The sequence below is a fragment of the Bactrocera neohumeralis genome, chromosome 3 (genome assembly GCF_024586455.1).
Source record: "Bactrocera neohumeralis isolate Rockhampton chromosome 3, APGP_CSIRO_Bneo_wtdbg2-racon-allhic-juicebox.fasta_v2, whole genome shotgun sequence".
Lineage (NCBI taxonomy): Eukaryota > Metazoa > Arthropoda > Insecta > Diptera > Tephritidae > Bactrocera > Bactrocera neohumeralis.
In genome coordinates, this window is record NC_065920.1 from 18,466,754 (window position 1) to 18,490,863 (window position 24,110).

The 24,110-nt window shown below is 39.4% G+C and overlaps 3 protein-coding genes across 5 annotated transcripts in view; 2 read left to right on the plus strand and 1 right to left on the minus strand.

Moving 5' to 3' along the window:
* Positions 1 to 14,518, plus strand: part of LOC126752991 (ras-related and estrogen-regulated growth inhibitor) — a 30,294-nt gene extending 15,776 nt beyond the window's left edge. For all 3 annotated transcript variants that reach the window (XM_050464085.1, XM_050464084.1, XM_050464083.1), the window contains exons 2-7: positions 12,568 to 12,701; positions 12,850 to 12,986; positions 13,045 to 13,203; positions 13,463 to 13,615; positions 13,677 to 13,860; positions 13,923 to 14,518. In XM_050464085.1, coding sequence (XP_050320042.1) covers positions 12,593 to 12,701; positions 12,850 to 12,986; positions 13,045 to 13,203; positions 13,463 to 13,615; positions 13,677 to 13,860; positions 13,923 to 14,161 — 981 coding nt within the window. In that variant the 5' untranslated portion in view covers positions 12,568 to 12,592 and the 3' untranslated portion in view covers positions 14,162 to 14,518. The remainder of the gene's footprint in view (positions 1 to 12,567; positions 12,702 to 12,849; positions 12,987 to 13,044; positions 13,204 to 13,462; positions 13,616 to 13,676; positions 13,861 to 13,922) is intronic.
* Positions 14,519 to 15,882: 1,364 nt separating this feature from the next.
* On the minus strand, positions 15,883 to 18,576 carry LOC126752055 (armadillo repeat-containing protein gudu). The gene is made up of 5 exons (XM_050462593.1): positions 17,690 to 18,576; positions 17,391 to 17,613; positions 16,511 to 17,333; positions 16,238 to 16,452; positions 15,883 to 16,179 (listed from the first exon to the last, which is right to left on the minus strand). The coding sequence occupies exons 1-5, from the start codon at positions 18,454 to 18,456 to the stop codon at positions 16,036 to 16,038; spliced, it is 2,172 nt and encodes a 723-aa protein (XP_050318550.1). The 5' UTR covers positions 18,457 to 18,576; the 3' UTR covers positions 15,883 to 16,035.
* A 1,814-nt stretch (positions 18,577 to 20,390) lies between these two features.
* Positions 20,391 to 23,977, plus strand: LOC126752937 (glutamate receptor ionotropic, kainate glr-3). Its single transcript, XM_050463985.1, has 9 exons — positions 20,391 to 20,470; positions 20,693 to 20,983; positions 21,048 to 21,181; positions 21,256 to 21,470; positions 21,671 to 21,831; positions 21,908 to 22,342; positions 22,396 to 22,549; positions 22,621 to 22,846; positions 23,720 to 23,977. The coding sequence occupies exons 1-9, from the start codon at positions 20,391 to 20,393 to the stop codon at positions 23,971 to 23,973; spliced, it is 1,950 nt and encodes a 649-aa protein (XP_050319942.1). The 3' UTR covers positions 23,974 to 23,977.
* Positions 23,978 to 24,110: the final 133 nt, after the last annotated feature.

Consider the following 24,110-nt stretch of genomic DNA (forward strand, 5'->3'; position numbering starts at 1 on the left):
TGGTTTAAACACATTAAACAAACGCATAGAGATACATACATTTATATTGATATGATTGAACAAAAAAATAAAAAAATCATGACATATTTAAAATTTTATATGCAATACGTATGCACTCAACAATTGGGTATATTGCTTAAGATAGCATATTTGACTTAGACAAAAATATGTATTTAGGTAATTGAATACAAATGTGCATGTAACAAAAACTCTGAAAACAACCCCATACCATTAATAACCTTTATTGCAATGGGTATTTAAAGTTACCATACATATTTATATTTAGGAGATGTTTTTATATTTTATGATAATTCATATAAATATTTGAAAATGATATACGTTTGAACCACATCTCATTTGCAGCGTAAGTAGGTAGCAGTTTGTTGGCCTCTGGTGTTAAAGTTGGACTTTATTGAATCGTAGAAAATTTATAATTAGACAGCCTGTTGAGTCATTTGAATTTTGGAGCACCAGACAGGTTTCGATATTTAAGTAACGATCCGAGCATTTCTAATTTTGCAAATGTACACCACCTCAAAGTATTTAAAATTATTGAACATGTCTGGGAAATATTGAAATAGTTTATTAGAACCTTTGGAACAGCATTCCATCTGCAGCGTTGACAAAGCTATGTTTTTTACAGTTATTGCCAATGTCATATATATATATAACGTCGATGCACTAGCATTTTGTAAAAACTGAACAAGATATTTTTGTTCCATCTAACACGGATTTGAAATCACTTATTTATAAAACATAAACGAATGGTTTTACTACATTTGAAGTTCCTTTTTCAATGTAAAATTTGGTACTTTGGAAAAAATTTATTAATATTTTTGAACTCACAATAGTAAGACTAAACAAGCATGCTTCTTTGTTGTCCAAAGTGTTTACAGCAGCTTTTTGGAATTTATACAATTTATGCATTAAAAAACCCACATAATGTCACCGACCTTGTGTTCCAACAAATTGCTGTTCATTTAAAGTGACACATTGTGAACGCAATAGTTTGTTTCTTCGCTTGAATGACCTTAAAATTCCATTATATTTGAGTATGGGTATATTCTTATACATACTTATGTATGTGTACAAATAAATATATAGATCATACATGGATATCAAATAACTCAAGCAAGGAACTGTTTAACTCACAACTTATTATCTAAAATTCTGAATCTGTATAGATCAGATTAACCTAACTTAATAACCTCTTTTAATTGAATACGGTTTTAATCCGGTCCTTAGTAATCCTTATAACTACTTTCTGCTGCCTTACAACCCCCAAATAAAAAAAACCTTTGTCATACTTTATCAATTTTATTGATTCCTGAACAATTACCACATCTTCAAATAATTATTATTTCACATCGTGCCTAGTAGGTAGGTAGGTAGGAGTGCTGCCCTGTTGTCTATCGGGCTCAATTGGCACATCACGACCATTTTGATGCACTATTCGTAGACCTTTCGTATCTGCTATCACGTTTCACCTTCTCTTTCAAACCATTTTAAGGTTTCGATGAAGCTACTTATGTCCAATATGCTTTTAGTAGAAATCCATTCAAGGTTTAGTGCTTGATGGATTCCAAGTGTTTTGTGTCGGATCTGTTATAGGGCTGGGCATTCACAGAGAAAGTGGAAAATTGTTTCCTTGTTCCCTGCTCTTCCGCAGCCTCGGCAGATGTTGTTGTAGGGCATACGCATTTTCGACGCTTGTTCTCCAAATGGCCAGTGCCCTGTTATGGTAGCTGTTACTCTGTAGATACTTTTCCTAGACCTATTTAATAAGTCGTTAGTTCTTTTCTTGTCATATGTTGGCCATAGTTGTTTAGTTATAATACATTTTATTATATTTTTCCATCTGTTATTTGCAACTTGTTGAAATTGTCTATTGATCTCTCTTTTGATCGATCCTAGTGGGCTTGGTATTAGCTCCGCCTCGGATTCGTTAAGGAAAGCTCCTGCCTTTGCCAACTTGTCTGCTTTTTCGTTGCCGAAAATGTTCCTGTGGCCGGGAACCCAGATCAAGTCTAGGTGGAGCTTGTCTTTTATTGAGTTTTGAACCATTCAACAAAATTCATGGCAAAATTCTCTACATCTAGAAGAAATCTGTAAATAGTAAAACTTAGCTTCACAGCATATGTATATACATATATCGCTATGAAAAAATATATTTACATATGTATTTATTTTGACACTCATAGAGATTTTATTATTTTTTTGGCGCCAAGTGTATGCATCTTTTAATACTGACAGGCCACGTGCTTGCATATGGGAAAATGTAATAAAGGGACATCTATCCTAACCACAAGCTAGTTCAATCATTCAAAAACAAAGAGGTTATATACACTCATACATATTTACATAGTGAATATATTACTATGTTAAATAGCGGAAAATCAACTTCAGCAACTATTTCCTTCCACTATTTGTATAATACTTATTGCAGCCACAGAGACATGTACATACCTCGTAGGAAATATTATGCAAATATATGCAAATGAAAGGGGGTTAGTTTCAAGCGTCGATTCAAAAACGATATAACTGAGTATTGATCGAAAGGCTCTCAAAAATCGACAAAGCGCTTTGAACCTGACAAAAATTTGTCGAGGCAGCTAATATGAATTTCGGCTACTTCGCCAGGTTCGCCAAAGATATGAATACCTCGATGTTTTAGTCTCAGTCTTGCAAACGCTAGAAAATGGAAGAGGAAGTGCCCGGATGTATTCGCCTCACCTTCTTCCATACAACTTTAACAGATAGCGTATGATAAGATTTTCTGCCTTCCCGCATGTTACGCCTATTGAACAATATCCCTTGATAACTCCTACAATTAGTGAAACATGAGCAAATAAGTGGTTCTCAAGCGTCCCACACTAGGTCAGTAGGTTCTCTTAGTCGTACAGGAACTAGTTGTTGACCAATACCTGTTAAGTTCACACGAAGTACAGAGATCCAACGCTAGAACGCAAGAGAACAACGAAGACCCAACTCGTTGCCAATCCGATGCAATCGGAACAGGTTTTTCCTCTCTTGTGACCTCACCGGCCCTGTTAAGCTCAGGCGAAGTCCAGAAAGCAGCGCTAGAACGCAAGAGGACTATGGAGACCAAACTCATTGTCAATCCGATGTAATTGGAACAAGGGCGTCCTCTGTTGCGACCTCATCGGCTTTGCAGTTTGATGCTTTCGCTAGTGAGGACAGACACTCACTGTTTTTGAGTATACAGTTAGCGAGTTCAAAGCTAGTATTGCCATTCTACTATCGAAGTGAATGAAACGTTACAGTCATCCGGTAGCATTAAACAATGCTCCAAACTTCCGTCTAAGCTTCGGCTTATCTATTAAAAGTTCACTGCGCCTCTTCTTCAGAGACTTCGCTCCAACCTTCCGTCTAGGTTTCCACCTATCCGTGAAAAAGCTTACTGCGCCTCTTCTCCGGAGACTTCGCTTCACTTACATATACCTACGCGGTATATGAGCCAAAAGCTATCAGGAGTAGACTCTGCGTTGTATTAATCTAAGTTTTTAAGGATTTAGTCGAAACGGAGAGGGTTTCAGAAGATCCAGTTTGGACTCTTTAATGTACCTGGCTTCCCTGAGTCTTACAGCGACCTTCACAGCAATGCATCTGTCGGATAAATTAACGGATGCTATGTGATGGAAGAGGACAAATAATTTGACTCAAAAAGTAAAGGATTTTTCATTTTCAAATGAATAATTTCTCATTATTTTTTACCCTTCAGTGATAGCAATGTTTTTGATAGACTTCACTCATCAATTCTTCAATCAAATAAACCTTTGTTACGAATTTCCTACAGTGCACATTTGCTATTCATTTAAATAACGACAGCTATGCAGAAAGTATAGTATGTTTCTATGTTTACAGTATATATGCTGATATGTATATGAATATAGTAGAGCATAGTGGGAAACTTTTCTGTGCTTGCGGCTTGTCCTGTGGCAAATAAACGCACCCACTCCGAATGTCATGCGTGGAATATTAAAAATGCTATGGACAATTAAGGCTATAAAAGTTTCATTTGGTTTTTCCGCTTGCAGCCTGAACAATTTGATTAAATGCTTGAGTAGAAGAAGAGCAACAAATAAACGATTAACACGCACTTGTATACATGCTCATATATTTTGAAATATATACAAATATACTCACATATATATATGCATAAAGCTGCAACATCTGGCTTTCGGTTGCTATAAATAGCCAAATCTTTATATTGTAAAGAATATAACTGTATTTCTGATAAAATTGTTGTTGAAGTTTGTATTTATTGCTCTTCTGTTGATGAAAAGATGCAACTTGAAATTGCCGGCAGCAATTACAAATTAAGTTAAGAGGCTTAATGTTTGCGGCAACCAAGTTTAAACGTCACGTATACGCCATGGTCGCCAAGAGCAAATCTTTTTTATTATGCGCATTCAGTTATCAATGGCGGTTTGTGTGTAGTTGTTAAGTGGCATATTCAATAGCTGTAATAAGTTGCTTTATTGCTTTGGTAGTATAAAATTCGGATATAAAGTATTAATATGATGAAGTTGGTTTTGCTAGTAGATATGGTATATGCAATTTAATATCAAATAAAGCTACTTAAGACTTTGTTCTTCATCGTTTGTCTTATCTTACATTACAGTCACTGTACTTGGCAGAGTTATTATTGTGCGGCATCGAAACACATTGTAGCGATTATAATAAATGTAGGATCTTATACAATAAATATATTGAGCTTTTTGTTTATTTTTATACCCTGAAATGGGTACTCGTATATTAAGTTTGCCACGTATCTTGTAATACCGAAATAGGGAACGTCTTCAGAAAAATTCAAATTTAGAGAACTCAGCCAATTAACCGGTGCCTAGCACATATTGTGAAAAGTAGAGTTGGATGAAGCACCCGGTTGGCTTCTGGAAAGCGTCTCGGGAAGTAGAAGGAATAAGCGAGCAATACTCTCTGAAAGGCCCATCCACCTTTGATATATAATATACCCAGCTACCATTTCTGCGCCGGTCGCAGTTTCCTGTCCCAACGCGCACTTTGTTGGAGAGAAATCTTCGCATCCCTTCATCTACGCACCTGACGACTGCCGGATATACTCTGGGGGACGTGTTGGTAGATGGCGATTCTACATACATTCTCGCAATCTCCTTTCTAGAACTGGCAACGTCAAGGGGGCAACTCTTCCAAGGAGGTGTTGTCGCGATCTGGCGCTGACCGACCGTGAAGTGAACGGTAGAGAGTAATAGGTGAGCGCTACCACTTACAAACTCTAGGAATAAGTACGCGACTATATCCATAATAGCGCCTTCTGAGGTGTTGCCATATTGGAGTATCTCCCACACACTCGTACTCATTTCCGTGTTTTGTTTAGCTAACATGCTCAGTGCCGAATCAGAGGACATTACGGCCACTGTACTCCAAATGAAGATGTGAGTGTTCACGAGTCTAGGGTCGCCTCGTTACGCACAAGATGCGGTTTGGAGTTATCGCATAGCTCCAGGCGACCACAGCTAAAACTTCTTCCATGGAGTTGATGGCCAACCAGAAGACTTCCATTTGATCAGGTCCATTAGACCATCGCTGAAGATCACCTTAAACAGAAGCTGTTGTTCCATCGACAAGCTCCTTCTGGGTCCGCCAGTGTCGATTATGTCGTAGTTGAAGAGACTGGTCGCCTCCGCATATAGGCTTCCTGTACTCCTGCGCCTTGTAACTGGTAATTTTCTTCTTGTTCGTCCTTGAAACTGATGATCCGCTATCCGCTCAGTCGGTCGTATACAAGAGACGTGCTGCTTTGATCTTTTGAAGCATTTAGCAGCCGCAGATATTTTTAGGAGTATACCTGACTCCAAAAATGTCTTATTTTTGGGAAGGGTTCCACTATCCTGAGGACTGGGTGCAGCATAAATGTATCCACCCAGCGGCTCCGGAGCGTTTCCAGTCTTACGGACAGGCTTCCCATATCCTATTGAAATATCAGTTGCCACGGAAGCTGTGGTTGGAATATTACTTGCGGGGTTGCCACCTGGAGTATTAATTCCTGCGCTATCACGGTCGATCATATTGATTGATTGTATTTTATACTTTTGATAAAGGTTTTCAGAGAGTATTGGATGGGGCTTTCAGAGAGTATTGCTCGCTTATTCTTTCTACTTTCCGAGACGCTTTCCAGAAACCAATCAGGGTGCCTCATCGAACTTTACACGTGCATGGGACCGGCTAATTGGCGAAGTTCTCGAAGTTTGAATTTGAATTTGATTCTGAAACTTTGTTAAATATAAAATAGTTCTAGAAAATTATGCTTAACGTATTGAAATAATCCTCATATAGTCCACATACCATCAACAAATTGAAAAAAAAAACAGTATTCAGTTCTATTCCCTATTCCTCAAAGTACATCCGTTTATTTGTTTTAAATTCTCGATATGAGTATTTGTGTATTCGACTTACATTGGGCTGACGGTTTTGGGAACAAATTTTATTGTGTAACTTAAAATTAAGCCGAAAGTTGGTGGAATATACTCCAAGGTCGAATTTTTACTAACTATGTAAATATCACTTGTACTTTAAAAGAAGACTGATTCTTTCCTTCATATATGCTTATATCTCGCATGAAGTTTTTATGAAAAATGTTATTTCAAGTTGGAATTTGGTTTTCCTCAACCCTTTTCTTCCTTTATTTGTTTCAAATTACGGAAAGACTAACTCTCTGATTTCTGACTGTGGCGAAATTCTATCACAGTTGCTTTCCATGCAAATACTCACATGTAGAGGATATGAACAACATTGTGGATATTCTTTTACTGCAAATCACGTGTACCTATTTATATACACATTCCAACGTATGTATATATACATACATGTATATAAGCACAAAGTATATCCATTACAATTACAAGTATATCTGTATGCACACCTCGGCCTTCCGCCAACAAACAGGAAATCCCTTTGAGTGAAAAAGGACACGCGTGAATATCAGTTGACATTATTGCATTTTTGAATTGGGGCAGACAAGCATTCCAAGGCACGCCAACGCCAAAGCTAAAGCCTTGAATATTTCAATACCGCCGACCGACCATGCGACCAACCAGCCAACCCGCCAACAGCTGTCAGGCCTTCACAGACAACGCCGTGGCATTGCGGTAAAGTGTCCTATCTCTGAGCCGGCCGAAAACAGCGAGCACAGGACATAGTTAAAACATACGCCATGTATATTCATTAAAATGTCTAAGTGTGTATGAGTATGTGTGCATATGGATTATATTTGAAAAACATTTTTGTAACATTTTTGTAAATGTGAATTTCAGCGAAGGATGGGTGGGTATGTGCGTGTTTATTGCGAAATGTTCATTTTAGCGACATACGCGCCATTGAAACAGAGAACTTGCGGTACAAAGTGGGTGTAATGTTGCGAAATTTAATGGCTTACAAAAAAATACAAGAAGTTTGTAATGTTAGAAAGCACATAAAGGCAATAAAATGCAGAAAAATGGTTTGCTTGTAGTGTATATTATTACTTGTATAAGTTTTCACATACATACATATAATTAAGGCGCTACTGGAACCTCTTAAATATTGTATAACGTTTCCTTACATAAAAAACAACAAAAAAATGCTATATACAAGGTTCATATGTTCGTTGCTATTTTATAGTATTTTTCATAATAGAAAATTACGATGAAGGACCATCTTAAAAGAAGTTTATTCGAAGAAGAACATATTTGTCAGAGATACATATTTTCCTGTCTTTGATTAGTTGAATGCAAGTCGTCTCCTTAAAAGATAAGTCAATGTGTTTAAACCTAACATTCAGAAGATATGCACTTAGATGACACAACTGGCGATTGGATCTTGCGAAATAGACAATCAGAAGTTTGAAAAAAATAGAAATAAAAGTTTTGCGCCTTAATTGAAAATTAATTTTGGTTGTACAAATTGCTGATATCAGAAAGCTCAATGAATGAAACCCAGTCATATGAGCACCGAAGACCATAAATTCCGTGGACCAAAAAAGTCCGTTACTCTTCCTCTTGAATGACCGTAAAATTAAGCTGAAATGAGACTTCAGCAATTTCCTCCAGAGCTCAATCGACAGTCCTTCATGTGGACTGCACCAGCTGAACTGAATCCAAACTAACGAAATCGCAAGGAGCAATCTTCAACGACAAAAGACTATTATCGAGGTTCCCTACTTTTTTAAGGAAAAAACACAGAGACTTCAAACCAATACGGAATGTTTATTATCATTCGAAAAAACTCTCTTTGGCATGTATTTTTTTGAAGAGCATCTCTTTCAAATGTCAGCAGCTACGTCTTAGATGGTTCATTTATTGATTCGATAACTCGTTCGAGCATTTCGACTGGTAACTGGCGAATGACATGAGTGATGTTTGGCTCCAAGGTCTGAATCGAAGTGGGATTGTCCGCATAGACTAAAGCCTAAAGTCCATGTCCCCATAGGAAAAAGACGAACGGTGTGATATCACATGGTCTTGGTGGCCAATCGACCGGCCCAAAACGTGAATTATCTTCTCACCAAAGTATTATTTCAATAAATCCATTGATTGATGCAATATGTGGAAAGTGGCGCCGTCTTGTTGAAACTAAATGTCGCCGAGATTATGAGCTTCAGTTTCAGGCAAGAAATAGTCGATTATCATGGCGCTATTACGGTCACCATTGCCGGGAACGTTCTCGCCAGCATCAGTTTTGAAGAAATATGGATCAATGATTCCACCGACCCACAAACCACACCAAACCGTTGTTTTTTCTGTATGAAATGGCAGCTCTTGAATCGCTTCAGATTGCTCTTCATCCCAAATGTGGCAATTTTACTTGTTTACATACTCATTAAGCCAGAAATGAGTCTTATCGCTCAGCAAAATGTTACTCGAAAACGTCGGATCTTCTTGGAAGTTTGCAAGAGCTCAAAGAGCGAAGCGATTCTACTTGAGAAGGTCGAGTGTCTTCAGTTCTTGCACAAGCTGTATTGTGTACACTTTTAATTTAAGGTCTCGACATGCGCCAAATCGTTCCGTACATCAGTCCGTGTTGCTGCGAACAGCGCCGAATCGACTCTCCACGGTCTTCGTGTATACTTTAAGCCACGGCTAGTATCTTTTCTTCACTGCATGCTGGTCGTGGTCTATTCGGTCGAATATTATCCAATGATGAATGCTGGGTCTCAAAATGGGTGATTGTGTTGCGAATAGTACGCTCATGTTGCCGATTATGTTGATGATAAGTTGAACGAAGCACGTGAAACAAATTCTTTACAGAATCTGAACCATCTTGGAATAAAATTTTGTTTTCTTTGGGATTAAAAAATGAAAATCTAATTTTTTCCGAACATTGACTTAAAATATTAAAATTTACTTTTAAATTCAAAATTGTCGCAACCCTGGCCCAGACAATATAATATGTACTTATGTATATATGTATGTACATACATAAGTATGTTAGTATGAAGGTTCTAATATCAACCTGCGAGGATGAAAAAACTTAAGTGTGTGAGCTTAGCCATGCAATATTGGTAAACATCTGTGCCTCATCATAGTACATAGATATGTACATGCATACTTAAACTGTATATAATAATTTCTTCGAATACTTACATTGCTTCTATCAAGTTTTAATACCATATTTACTTATCTAAGCCCTTTTTTATCTAGTTAGTTCGTAGCAGTCTTACCCAGCCTTTGCTTCATCTATCATTAATGTCCGATATACTTGAACTTAAGTACATTCATATACATACATAGTAAGAACATACATATGTATGTATGTATGTACATACGTAGACTTAAGAAGCGTAATTTATTAAATATTCAAATGTGACTTCTTGTGCCATATTCCCAAAGCAACACTTTCGCCAACAATTCAATACTCGTTTATATTCAGTAGTCTCGGAGTTCATTAGTATGAGAGTACAAATGTAGATACATACATATATGTATGTATATGTATGTATAAATAGATATTTATATTGGTATATTTAAACTCATGTATGCTGAAATGTACCGTTATATGCATACATCTTGACTAATATTAATCAAGTACTCACATTTGCAGACAGCTGTTCACACATTGATATCTACTACTCACATATGTTTGTAAATATGTATGAGTGCACATGGCTTCTGTTCTCGGAATGATGAGCCCGTTATATTGTAATCAATGAAAAACGCATCTGATATTTTCTATATTTTCCACTTGTAAATGCAAATGCAAAAAATAGCAATGCATGTATGTATTTATGTATACTCATATTCACACACAATTGTTTCTATGTATTTAAAGAATATGCGAAAATCTAACCTACAAAACGCAGGACTATTTCATGTACTAGGACAAGACCACGCTACGTTGTAACCAATACTTATGACCGAAGTGGTCTAAACATATGCAAAAATATAGTTACATTAAAATTGCGATGTTATAGCACATGACACCTTTGGTCCAACGATAGGGCCAACTACCGAACTACTTGTTTAGTCCAACTCTACTTTCAATAGACCATCAATTATTATAAATTATTGCACAATGTTTTTTACTTTGTATTGCACTTTGTATCGCAGGTGATACTCTTGGCAATAATCTACACCAACTTTCTTGAAAATATCTTGTCAAATGAAAAAGTTCACTCTACACGAACTTAATTTGGATCGGTCACTTTGTATGGCAGATATATTCTATAGTGGTCCTAACTGAACAATATAGCTGGTTGGCAGCTGACCTATAAATATAAGAAAAGCAGACACCGGGCCTGCCCAAAATTCCGCTGACTGTTAAACCGTGAGGTGATATCATTTAAAAGTCATAAGGTAACCCCACGCGAAACTGGCTGCCAGATGACTTTATATAAGTAAGTAAAACATGCACCAGGCCTGGCCAGTTCTTGAGTACCTCTCGCGCCTCGATGTGGTTACATTAGGCCTCATGGGAAACTGGCTGCCTGGTAGCTCTATAAAAAGAATGCAGTCACTATGCCAGACCAGTGCTTAGGTGGCTCTCGCGCCGCGATGTGATGTCCATTAAAAGCCATAAGGCGACTTACGATAAGCTGGGTGCCATTTTGCTCTTTATAAGTAAAGTAGGCATCGTACCTGGTCAATGCTTAGGTGACTCACAAGCCGCGATGTGATGTGATTTTAAAGTCACAAGGTGACCTCAGGTGAAGCTGGCTCCCAGCTAGCTCTATAAAAGGAAAGCAGGCATGGTGCCTGACTAGTGCTTAGTTGATTCTCACGACGTGATGTGATGTGATTGGAAAGTCTCAAAGTGACTTCAGGAGAGTTGGCTGCCAACTAGCTTTTAATAAGTATAGCAGGCACCTTGTTTGATCAGTGCTTAGGTGAATCTCGCACCTAGATGTAATGTAAGCAGGCACCGTGAGGTGATTTAAAAGTCATCAGGTGTACTTAGGTGACTCTCATGTTGCGATGTGATGTGATTTAAAAGTCCCGAGATGACTTCAGAGGAAGCTGGCTGCCAGCTAGCTCTATATAAATTAAGCAGGCACCGTGCCAAGCCAGTGTTTGACGACTCACGCGCATCGATATAATGTGATTTAAAAGATATGAGGTGACCTCAAGGGAAACTAGATGCCTACTATCTTTATAAAAGAAAAGCAGGCACCGTTCAATATAATGGTATCGTGACCTGCCTAGTGCTTAGGTGACTCTCTCGCCGCAATGTGATATAACTTGGTTCTAAACAGTTTCGTCAAAGGTTGCATTATTTCTTTAGACAATAACCCATGCCAAATTTCGTGAAGATATCTCGCGAGTGAAAAGATTTTCCATTGAAGCATTTGATTCAGATCATTACCCAAATCGTACGAAAAAAAATTTTATTGAGAAAGACGCGTCCCCTATATGCGTTTAGGTATGTAACCAGTTCTGCTTCCATCCGTAGTCCATTTGGACCACCAGGTCATTACATTTTTATAGGGTATTTAACATATGTAGATACTTACATATGTTTTTATATCAATATAGTCGCCACTATACTGAGAAGGGGTAAATATTGGACGATGTTGTACTCGTAGTAAACATTAATGTAATATGCGTGACAAAGATTCAATGAGCTATAAACTTGAGCGAAAAGCAACAAGGGGGAGATATTATCGTGAATGACTGAAAATAGGAAAATGGAAAAAAAAATCTATTCCATTCACCACTTCTCTGTTTGTTATATTTCAGCTCTGATGTCTTAACACACTTGAGTCCGGTCGCTTTGTCACAATAATTTGCTCAATGTGCCGAGTGAAAACATGTATTGGAATCGGAATTTAAAAAATAAGATTCAACTTTCCTCGATATCATTATGACACGAACAAATTTCACGTTTACTGTAAGATACTCTTAGAGTCTGTTAGATCACAGCTTCAATTCAAAAACTATTTACACTAAATACTTTACTCCCATTCCGTTCCGTTGAAGGCGGGCACTCTTGCCATTTTAATACAACTGAAGTCCGAACTTAAAGTTTATATACCACATTATTGGAAACGAGCAAAATAATACTTTCAATTTTGTCTTTGTTTTTATTTTTAAGGTCTTTAAAAATCATTTTTCCCACAATGAATACCACTTCACCCAAGTCATCGCTAGCCAAATTGGGTATACACACGACCAAGCATAAATCCCTGAAGGTGATGGTGTTGGGACAAAGCGGTGTTGGAAAATCTGGTAAGTTCAATAAACAGTTAATAGTTTGTTTGCTATGCAATTTGTCTAAAACATAAACCTCAACCCACCTAACCTCAATTTTCTGATATCATACGCCTTCAAAGGCAGCGCTCACTTATTTCTCAAATTTTTTTTAAACTACCTACAGCTATGGTTGTAAGATTCATTACTAGACGATTCATTGGTGAATATGATCCCAATCTAGAGAAGGTCTACACCCACAACACCACTTTTGACAATGAGCTCATACAGTTTGATATACTGGACGCAGCTGGACAACCCAATGTGAGCATACATGTAACTTATTTTCTCAATAACTTCTATTTAAACTGCCTACTTTCAGAAAGAAGATTGCGTCAGTTTGGACACAAACATACGTTGGGCGGACGCCTTCATACTAATGTACTCGGTGACCGATAAGTGTAGTTTTGATGAATGTAATCGACTGAAATTTTTAATCAACTATAATAAAAGGAGACGTAAACTTGGATCAAATAGCAAGGTGCGTAAAAAGATTGAAAGAATATTGAATGTGTGAGTATCGAAGTGAGGCTGCTGAGGATCGCTACAACGAAAGATTTACTACAGTTCCATGGTCGTGCCATAACGATTTCCGAAAATTTTTTAGAGCGAAAACGACTGAGTATCTGTTCCAGCGCCAGTATTAGTTATATTTTATTGAGAATTCTTGTAGCTTAAAGTTATTATTCCACACATTTTCAATTTAGAGCTTTTCATAACACATTTCCACCACCCCACAGGATTCGCTCTCGGATGTGCCAGTAATATTGGTGGGCAACAAAACGGATCAAACGGGCGATCGTATGGTGAGCATTGAGGAGGGCCAACGACGTTTTCGTGATCTAACATGTGTCTGCTTCCATGAGATCTCTGTCCGCGAGAGTGTCGATCAAGTATATTTATAAAATTAATAAAATTTCTCATTCAAATATTTACTATGTGTAAATCCAAAAGGTTCAGGCAGTGTTTCGTGACATATTTCGCTTTTGGCGTGTCTTCAGCAAGTTTCCCAAACTGAAACGTTCCACCAGCGACGTACAAAATGCTTCCGATTCAGCGTTGAGCCCCGATTCGGGTTGCTCCTTCTACGATCCGTCATCGTATAACAGTGAAACACGTAGATCCTTTTTCATAAATGGTAAGACTACTAATCAAATATATGTATATATGTATATCTTAGAAATAAACATATCGTTGAAGCCAACACCTGCCTGGAGGAGACCGATCACACAGAATCCACAGATGAGCTCGGTTCCGGTAGCCTATGCAGCTCTCGTTGCGAAATAGATACACCATTCCGCAGTAGAGCTTCCACAGATGGCACATTATTGTCGCGTCCACGTCGCTGGCGTTATCCACCACCCGGTTGTCTAGCACACACCAATCGTGTCGAACGTCGCATGAGCATCTCAACTCGTGGCAGCAACGCCAGCTATTGACTACTAATGCATCACTGAGTGGCGCTCGGTTTCAATAGCAAGCAGTAGTTGCTGTGACAAGATTTTATTATTTACACTATTACAAGGCTTTGAAGGTTCAATATGCTAAATGGGGGCGCGTTGCACGCTTATTGATAGACTATTTGTTATAAAATGTAAATTATTTATTACGATTACATTAAGATATAACTACATATGTAATGCTGATGTTTTATACATGTATTTTTCTATGTACTGATTGTATGTATTTATGAGATAAGTATTTATTAAAGGTTTCATAGATGTATTGACCCTTATATTTACATATACATACATATATACTTGCTTGTAAGAATGAATAATAAAACTTAAAAAGAACTTTTCTTGGCTTTCGAGCGTTTTCTGGTGGAGATCGTTTTGTTTCGATCGCGTGTGTGAGTGATCGATCCACGATTTTTAAGAAAAATTTAAAAAGACCAATATCTGCGGAGGAAATCGCAGAGTGAAATGAAAGTTAGGTTGGCTGCTGAAAACGATGACCTCATACGTGGTGGCCGTTCAGAATTGGCTTAACGAGTTTCAAAGTGGTCGCTCCTTTTCTTAATTAACCAAGCCCAGCTGCCCCGAAAAACCATGATTTCGTTTTATTGAAAAATCAAACGAAACAGAAAACACTTCTGCGTCGCTTATTCAGCGTCACCGTAACAAGGTCGATTGGTATAAACCTAAGACCAAGGAACCGTCAAAACTCTGGTCTGCAGCTGAAGAATCTGTTCCGGAGAAGACAAAGACCATGCTATCGGTCAGAAAGGTGATGGTAACCGTTTTGTGACATTCCCAAAGTGCGATCTAACGGGCTTTTTCGTCCTGTCAATTCAACAATTGAGCGTCTAGTGGAAAAATTTTTATCCACAGGCACAGTACAAAATGTTGCTGTGCCAATGAGACAAAAAAGTGCCCGTAGTGTCGAGAATATTGCTGCCGCTAGTGCATCAATTCAGTAAGACCCAAATCAGTCTCTCACACGACGTTCTCAAGTGTTGGACAAGAACTGAAGCCACTTGACTATCGGAATTGGCGTATGTTTGTGAATTGGGCTGAGCAACAACTTGAAAAAGATCCGGATTTTCATTGAAAAATCATCTTCAGCGGTGAAGCTCATTTCTGGCTGAATAGTTTCGTCAAAAAGCTAAATATGCGTTATTGATCGGCAGCAATCCACACGTACTCCGTGAACCACCATTGCATCCCAAAAAAATTACGATTAGGTATGGTTTAAAGGCCGGCGGCGTCTTTGGGCCGTATTTCTTCCGTGATGATCAAGTCCAGCACGTTACTGTGAATGGGAATCACTACCACTCAATGATAACCGAATATTTTTTGGCCCAATTACATGATATGAACTTGTTCAATATTTAGTTGCAACAGGACGGCGCCACAAGCTACACAGCGAATGTCACAATCGGTTTATTGAAAATCAAATTTGGTGAACGTGTTATCTCACGAAATGGCCCAGTCAATTGGCTCCTCGGTCGTAGGATTTGACACCGTTAGACTATTTCGTGTGGGGCTACGTCAAAGTCAAGCCAGTGATGATTGATGAAGTTCGTACGAATGTCGAACGTGAAATTATGGCATATTTGAACACCTTCTTATCGCTTGCAAATTTGAAAAAATCCCTGACCGGATAAAAAATCGAGTCAAATAAAGAGTTAGCAATAAAGAAACAAGTAAAATTAATTGCATCAGTGTAGTTTATTGCTAACTGTGAGAAGCATTTTTTTCTACAAGATATATTTTTATGCAGCAACCGTTAGGCTCAGTAATAAATAACTAAAAAATATATAACAGGATTCGTTATATCCACAACGATCTCACTCAAGCTCTCAAGCCATTTAATATTCTTCATCGATTTTCAACAGATACTCCTCGGCACGCAGAGCCAACTCACGTATGTTGCGTAGGCAACCGGCCGCAGCCAATTGTGTTTCTTTGTTCGTGGAACCAACACACTCCAACAAAAATGGCACTACGCCGCTCTGAAAAGTATAGAAATTATGCCCTTAACTAGCTCAAAATCTACGAATTAGAACGCACCTGGTGCATAATGATGCAGTTTTGTGGATCCATGGATAATTTTTCCAGGGCCATGGCTGTGGTGCGATGTACGGCTGGGTCATTGCTGGTCAGGTAGCTGACAATGGGCGTGACAGTGCGTAGACGACCCAACTCCTGTGTATTATTGCCAAATGTAGCGCAACTAGCAATTGCGGCGGCCAGGTTTTCACGCAACAAATCCTCGGTAGTGTTCACTGGAAAGAATAAAACATCATATAGCAAATAGATTATTTATTAAATCGAGAGACTAACCTAAATCGGCCAACTTATAGATCACTTTAAGATCAGACAAAATAGCTAGATTCGTAGTATCCTTTGCAATTGTTGCTATAGCAGCGCAGACAGCCGACAATACCTGCGAGTCGGTGGACTTGAGCAAATCCACAACCAATTCCATGGCGCCCACCAAACTACGCACCAACTCACCCGATTCGCGTGCATTTCGCACACACGGACAGATGGCATAGGCGGCATAAGCTTGAACTTTAGGATCGGTATTCTTCAGCAGCGACCAAGTCAAACGCACTGCATCTAAATCCTCCAAAATCCGCATACTATCTATATCTTCGGCACACTCTTTTAATGCTTTGGCCAAGTTTACTAACAGCGGTGGATGTGATGAGTTCAACAATGCCACCAAGGCCGGCAAACCGCCGGCGCCACGCAAAACTTCGCGATTATTTTGAAAACGTACACATTCGGAAATGGCACCAACCACATTGGTGATCACATCATCGGAATCATCATTCAATAACGGTATGAGATGATTAATGAGACGTAATGAGTCCAGTTTCTTGACATTCGCCTCCGACACGGCGCTCATCCAAATCGCACCGGCAGCACCGATCATCAGTTTCTTATTATCACGCACATTTTTATCCTTGATTATGGCGACCAAAGGCTCTAAACCACCCGCGGAACGTACCAGATCACGTGTAGTCTGATCGAAGGCGCATTTGTATATGGCAGTGCTACCTTCGGTCTTTAAGTCCAAACTATCGGAATGTAGATGGGTCACTATATCAGAAAGGTTGTTGACTTGGCTAAATGTAAACAAAAGGTTCATTGACCCTGACTTCATTGTTTAAACCCAAATATTTTGAATGCCAGAATTCAAATCACAAAATCATACCTGCGAAGCACATTCCTGTATGGTGCCCATTATCGGTATTACAACATCTGTGTGGCAAGACTTGAGCAAACGCGCCATCAAGGGTACGATACCGCTCTTACGCATCAATTCCTTATTATGACGGGAGAGTGAAAGCGACCAGAGAGCACGAGCACCGGCACGTGCCATGTACAAGCACTCCAAATCGGATGAGTTAAGTTCCTCCAGCGGAGTTTGTAGTATACTGCCATACAAAACATTATTTTACTATTATAGAAAAAGCAACAAGTCTAACAGTACTACGTGCGCAACGTACGTACCGCAAACTGACATCGAGCATATCCACCAACATCGGTATGCCACCACATGTGCGCACATATTTTCGGGCTAAACGCACTTTACACACATTAGCCAATGTTTCACCAGCCATGGTCTTAAGTTCCTTCGAGAGCGAGTTCAAAATATCCACAATTAAGGGTATGCCACCCAAATCGACGATCGTCTTACGTATATCAATGTTCAGCGAGATCTCAGAGAGCACATACAGCGAACCCAAACGACAATTGGTATCGTTGCATTCGAGTATATTGACCAACACTTCCAAACCACCGATATCCTGTACGGCCATTTGATTGATTTGTGTACGCAAATCGTAGTCACGTAGACAGCAAAGCGACACAATGGTCGCCGTTTGATTGCCCGCTTTAATATATTTTATCAACTTCTGTATATTATAATATTCGGCGGGTATTTCAACCGTGCGTGCAATGTCCTTCCATCTTTCCTCCTCCTCGGTGGACGATTCTACTTCGGTAGAATCGGAATCTTCCGTTACAATAGTTTTCTTGCTGCCAAAAAACCGTTCGGGACAGCTGCCGCATGTCTCATATACACGTCGGCGTGATTCTTTTTTCTTCTTTACGTCTTCTTCTTGCTGCTTTTGTTTCTCTGCGCGCTCTTGATCAGTTAGAGGCTTTTGTTTTAATACTCCATCGATTTTACTTTGATTCACCACATTTATAATGGGATGAGAATCTTGAAGAGATTGTACATTGATAAGTTCTTCCTCTTCTTCCAAAGTAGTCATAATTCCAAAGAAGAGTTAAGAGTTGCTGAAGCTCTGAGGTTTCTGAAGAATATCAATTATTATTTTTAAATATTTTTTTCAGCTTGGATGAAATTGTCAGCGTAAAAACAATTTTTACTGTCGTTTAGGCTGTTATTTACTTGAGTTCGATTGTAGTTGTCGTAGAAACGAAAGGTTTGGTAAGTACTACCAAGACAGTTTCGGCATCTCACTTCAAAAGGTTGTATTCAAAAGCGTGAGAAAAGTGTGCAAACTGGGTTCCCTATTATCGAAATGTATGTATAAATGTTGAGTTTTAAATATTGCCGATTCATCGCATCACACACTATCCTTCGAGCGATTTCCGCTGCGGAGAGGACACCCATCACTTGGTTTCCAAAGCAGGAATCTTCCAAAAATACTCGAATGTGTAACAACTGACAGCATGCACGATTCATATTACCCGCAGAGTGCTATGCTGAACTTTTGAAACGGTATACTATACCTAACCCTTAATTCCGTCTGCTCTAGCTTGTACACACCTGGATCTGTTGTACTTAAGTTTGTATACTTATCACTTTGTGGACAAATCTTTATTATATTTACTATCCTTAAGCATTGTGCAATTGATTTAGACAGAGTCAGATCTCCACAGATGTATCCCTTGACTTTCGGAAAGGAAGTGTTTTGCGTAGCAGATACCTTTTTATGTCGTCTTTAGAAAAAACTGTATGGCACTTACTTTTCTTTTTCCAGGTGCTTCACCCAACTCTTCCTTTTTGTGGTAGGTGCTTTGTTGCGACGAGACGAACAAATTTCAATCTGACTTCGAACGTGTAATGGATACTATACGAAGCTTTTCATTGGCTAGTATGCACCTTGGGCTTTTCCATGAGTTACGACGCAGAGGTACGCGATTAAATTCTGTGTGAAACTCGGTAAATCTGCGACAGAGGCTTTTGTTATGATCAAGCCGACTTACCCAGATGTTGCTTATACATGAAGTGGTGTGTTTCGGTGGCACCAGGCCATTTTGGAGGGCCGGAGAAGGGGTCGCTAATGAAGACCGTGCTGAGAGACCAGCGACTTCGACAAACACCGACAATTTGACTCATGTGCTCAAAGTTTTGAACTGAGACCATCGAGTATTGAATTTGTGACAGAGCACGAAATGTCAATCGGGTCCGACAAGACATCGCAGCCGATTGGAAGTTGCACCACGACAACGCCCCGGCTCTCACCGCCTTTCTTGTGAACAGCTACCTAATCAAGGTCGGCATCCCAACGCTTCCACAACCGCTCTCCAGCTTTCCCGGACATCTTTCTGTTTCCATGCCTGAAAAGGCCTATGAAAGACAAGAATTTTGAGACGACAGAGGGCATCCAAGCCGCATACACCTCGGCTCTCAAGGCTATATCGGAGACTGCCTTCCGTGACGCCTTCAATGCTTGGAAATTGCGCTGGCAGCTCTGCATCGACGCAGAGGGAGCCTATTTTGAATTTTTTTAATTTAAATTCTTTTAAATCGACTCAGTCCTTTTACTTTCCGTACAAACCCTGTATCTTACTCGTATAGCTCACTCCAGCTGAGGCTGCTGTTTTCGTACCTTAAGTTAGATAAAGGGTAAATATTATTCAATTCGAATGTGTTCCAGACCTAGCAACGTGATAGACGATAGCCTATTATGTCTTACCCCAACTTTACACACTTATATAATATATATTTGGCTTGGAAAAAAGCGGTCACGCATCGTTGATACAGTCATGGGTTTTAGTCACTTGTCACAACAGCAACACCATTTCGTATTCTGGGTCAAAGGTTGACAAGGTGTAATTGGAATTTGAATGCGCAACAGTAAATGGCGAATGAAAATGAAAGTAAGGCATTCCATACGCCAGCAAGTATACAAACTTTAGTTCAGTTTTTTGAAGTGCGTGCGGCAAATCGTAAAAAATGGCTAAGCGGGTTTTTGGATCTTTTCTAATCACTTTCATACTTATACAGTGCTGTAGTGGCAATAGCGAAGGTATCAGGTAAATATTTTGAAGTCAAAAGTTAAACACTATGCGCTTATCTGATTTGCACGCCAGCATCATAGAAACTGAGATCGGAGATGTGCCACACCAAGCCTTGCATCATCTACTCAGCACACTCTTGGCAGCCGCACGTATTGAACGCTGTTTCGTTATTATTACCGATAGCAATTACTACCAGCTCTACAATGACCAGTTCTTTCGCAACCAACGCTGACAAAGCGCCTACTACTTTCTTAATGTACCGCCAACGGAGGACTTGTTGGCGCCCAATTATCAAATGGTGCGGGTCTTAAAACAAATACGCAAACAAAATTGTGAATTCATGCTCGTGACACTCTTGAACGGGCTGCAGGTGCAGCGTTTCTTACGTTTTGTTGAGAAGAATCGTTTGCTAAACTTACAACAACGTTTTGTGTTGCTCGAGGATGCGCGTCTCATGGTGGCCGAGATGTGGTATATATGGAGTAATATGATATCAACCGTATTCGTGAAGCCACTCGACAACCAAAGGTCTGGATTATAACGACTAATATTATTAAACGGTCTAATTTCACAAATTTTTATGAAATACTAGGTTTCTCTTAAACACAATTGCATATCCTGAAATATTGAATGGTGTGGTGCTCACGAAACGCCTGATGTTTTGGGAGAAAGGGAAGCATATAAAAATTAACCAATTGTTTCAGGATAGAACATCGAATATGAAAGGTTTGTGTTTTGTCGAGAATTTCTAACTTCATGCATATATAGGATTTGAGTTTATAGAAATATACTGCTTTCAGGTTTTGCCATGCCCATCGTTGTCTTCGAGCATGTGCCCATGGTCAGACGTCACACAGATAACAGCACTTTTATTGGACTTGAGGTGGAAATACTAAAATCACTTGGCGTCAAACTTAACTTTAAACCCGATTTCTATGAAACCAACGATGCTGCCTACGAGCATTGGGGCAAAGAGTTACCGAATGGCAGTTATTCGGGCGTACTTGGTGATATGGTATGTCACAATGACTGTAGCGTAAGCTAAATTACGGGAATGGTTAGCTAAGCTTACTTCTGTCTCTATGTCTATGGAAATGAACAGAATCCTGTCTAAATTTTATTTCTTCAAGACGTTCATATATAAGTTATATTCCGAAAGGGATTTCCTTTTAGACAGTCTGGTTTTTTCACCTATATATTGCTTCCTCATTCCAGGCAAATCGTAATGCTCGCATCGCCATCGGCAATCTGCATATGTTTAAAGTTTATGCCTCTGTTATGGACTTCTCTTGGCCGCATAGTTTCGAGTGTCTGACATTTTTAACACCGGAGTCTTCACAGGATGACAGCTGGCGCACACTTATACAGCCTTTCAGGTGATAATAATAGCATACTCGTAGAGAATTGACTTCTGGAAGTATACCCTTATCCAAACTTACTTTCCGCGTTTAGTGGCAGCATGTGGGCCGGCGTGTTATTCTCACTCTTCATTGTGGGTACAGTTTTCTATGTGATCTCTTGTCTGCACGCCATATTATTGCATCGACGATCACGACGCACGCAACGCATATTGAATTGGTCGGAATGGCGCAGTAAGGGACTCTTACGACCGTCGCGCAGTATTGATACGAAACTATTCCGTGATGTGCAATTTCGTCGTTATCTGGGACAAATGAAATCATTGCCGTTGAAAAATACCGATCTTTTCGATGATTATTCAAACTGTTTGCTCTTCACCTATAGCATGTTGATGTATGTTTCGTTGCCACGTCTGCCGCGCACATGGAGTTTACGGGTGCTCACCGGCTGGTACTGGCTCTATTGCATTCTGCTTACGGTCATCTACAGAGCGAGCTTAACAGCAATACTCGCGAATCCCGAAGAGCGGTAATGTTGCTTTGGAATATATTGGTATTTATTTACCTTCATTTTTGGTTTAGAATCACTATTGATACGTTGGAAGAACTGTCTGCGAGTTATGTGACCAGTACCGCTTGGGTGCATGAGAATAAACAGTTTTTTGTCGAGGCATTCGATGAGACCGCCCAGGAGATTGGACGTAAAATGGAGATAGTGGACGACATCGAAAGTGTGGTGAGTTGCTGCAATCGTTATTTTATTTTTCGAAGAATTCTGTCGATTTTAACTTTCCGTATAACCTTTAGACCGAACGTATTGCCAAAGGTGAATATGCCTATTTCGATAACGAGTATTTTCTACGTTACTTACGTATGAAGGGCGCTCAACGTCGCGAAGAGCAACAATTCACCGAAGTAGTGCTGCACATAATGCGACAGTGTGTCATACAAATGCCCGTGGTTTTGGGTCTGGAAAAAAATTCACCACTACAGCCGAACGTTAATAAATATTTGAGGCGTCTAAGTGAGGGGGGTAAGTTTCCTTAACAGGTAGCGAAGGGATTTACATGGCTGGCAAAATTTTTCCTCAAGCTGACTCCTCTCAGATTCATAATATTGTAGGCAGGCGGCTCCTAGCGAAAACTGGCGTTTTTCCCAATCATCCTCTTATATTGCACTGCATCCTCAGATGTATCAAAAAGACCAAAATGGAGGACAACAAAGGAACGAAGCGGACTGGGATATCAGTCCAAACGTCGTTGGGAGACGAGACTGCCAACCCTGGCGTTACAGCGATCGTATGAACTGTGTCGCCAGCGGCCACACCTCCACTGCAACGGGAGCAGCCAACCAAACTTTACAGCGCGCGAGTGCCACAGTCCATGAAGACTCGGACAAAGAAAGCGCTGTAAGCATAAACGCGGAAAGGGAAGAAGAACTTATTCGGTCTCCTGTGCAGGCGACCGAGGGTACCATTCTGGCAAAAAGAGAGGTCTCCGGAAGAAGCCAAGCAAGGACGTGTTGAAGGCAAAAACGAGATACAAGGCAGCGTTCGGAATACCCAACCGTCTCGAAAACAAGTCCAGTCTGAATGAGAAGAGATGAAACAGCTGGCTTGGGCTAGAGAAGTGAAGAGCGAGACAACTCGAGTTCTACTTCTAAAGACCAAGAATTTCTTAAAAGTATAATTATATATTTGATATAACTAGATCAATTTTGAATATTAGGGATATAAATATATATTTTTTGGGGTTACTAAAATATACAGACTACATTTGAGCGAGGTTTTTTTCGAATCAAAACAATTACAAGAAAATAAAACCGGTTATCTATTTTCTCTTTTTTCTTTTCTCTCTCTATATCTCATCTTCCTCTACCTCACTTTTGAGCCATATTCACATTACAGGGCTCATCACCAAATGGCTTAAAGATTCCATTGCCGAACTCCCCGCCGAGGAGCGTACGCCACAAGAGGCTGTAATGGACTTACCAAAGATATGGAGCTCCTTTGTAGCACTTGGCATTGGTTATTTATTGGGACTCTTTGCGATAGCCGGTGAATGGCTGCACTACGAATATGTGGTGCGCAAACATCCACTCTACGATGTCTACAATAAAAATTTGTACTACAATTTTAAGCGTAAATTTTCTAGTTACTAAATTGTGTAAGAATGCATACAATATTCTCAATCAGAGTTGCAAATAATGCATAAAAAAGTAATTGAATTCGAATAAAAAATTTTTATTTCAAAATTCCGAAAATGGTAATTAAAAGTAATTTTAAATTTCTAACCAAA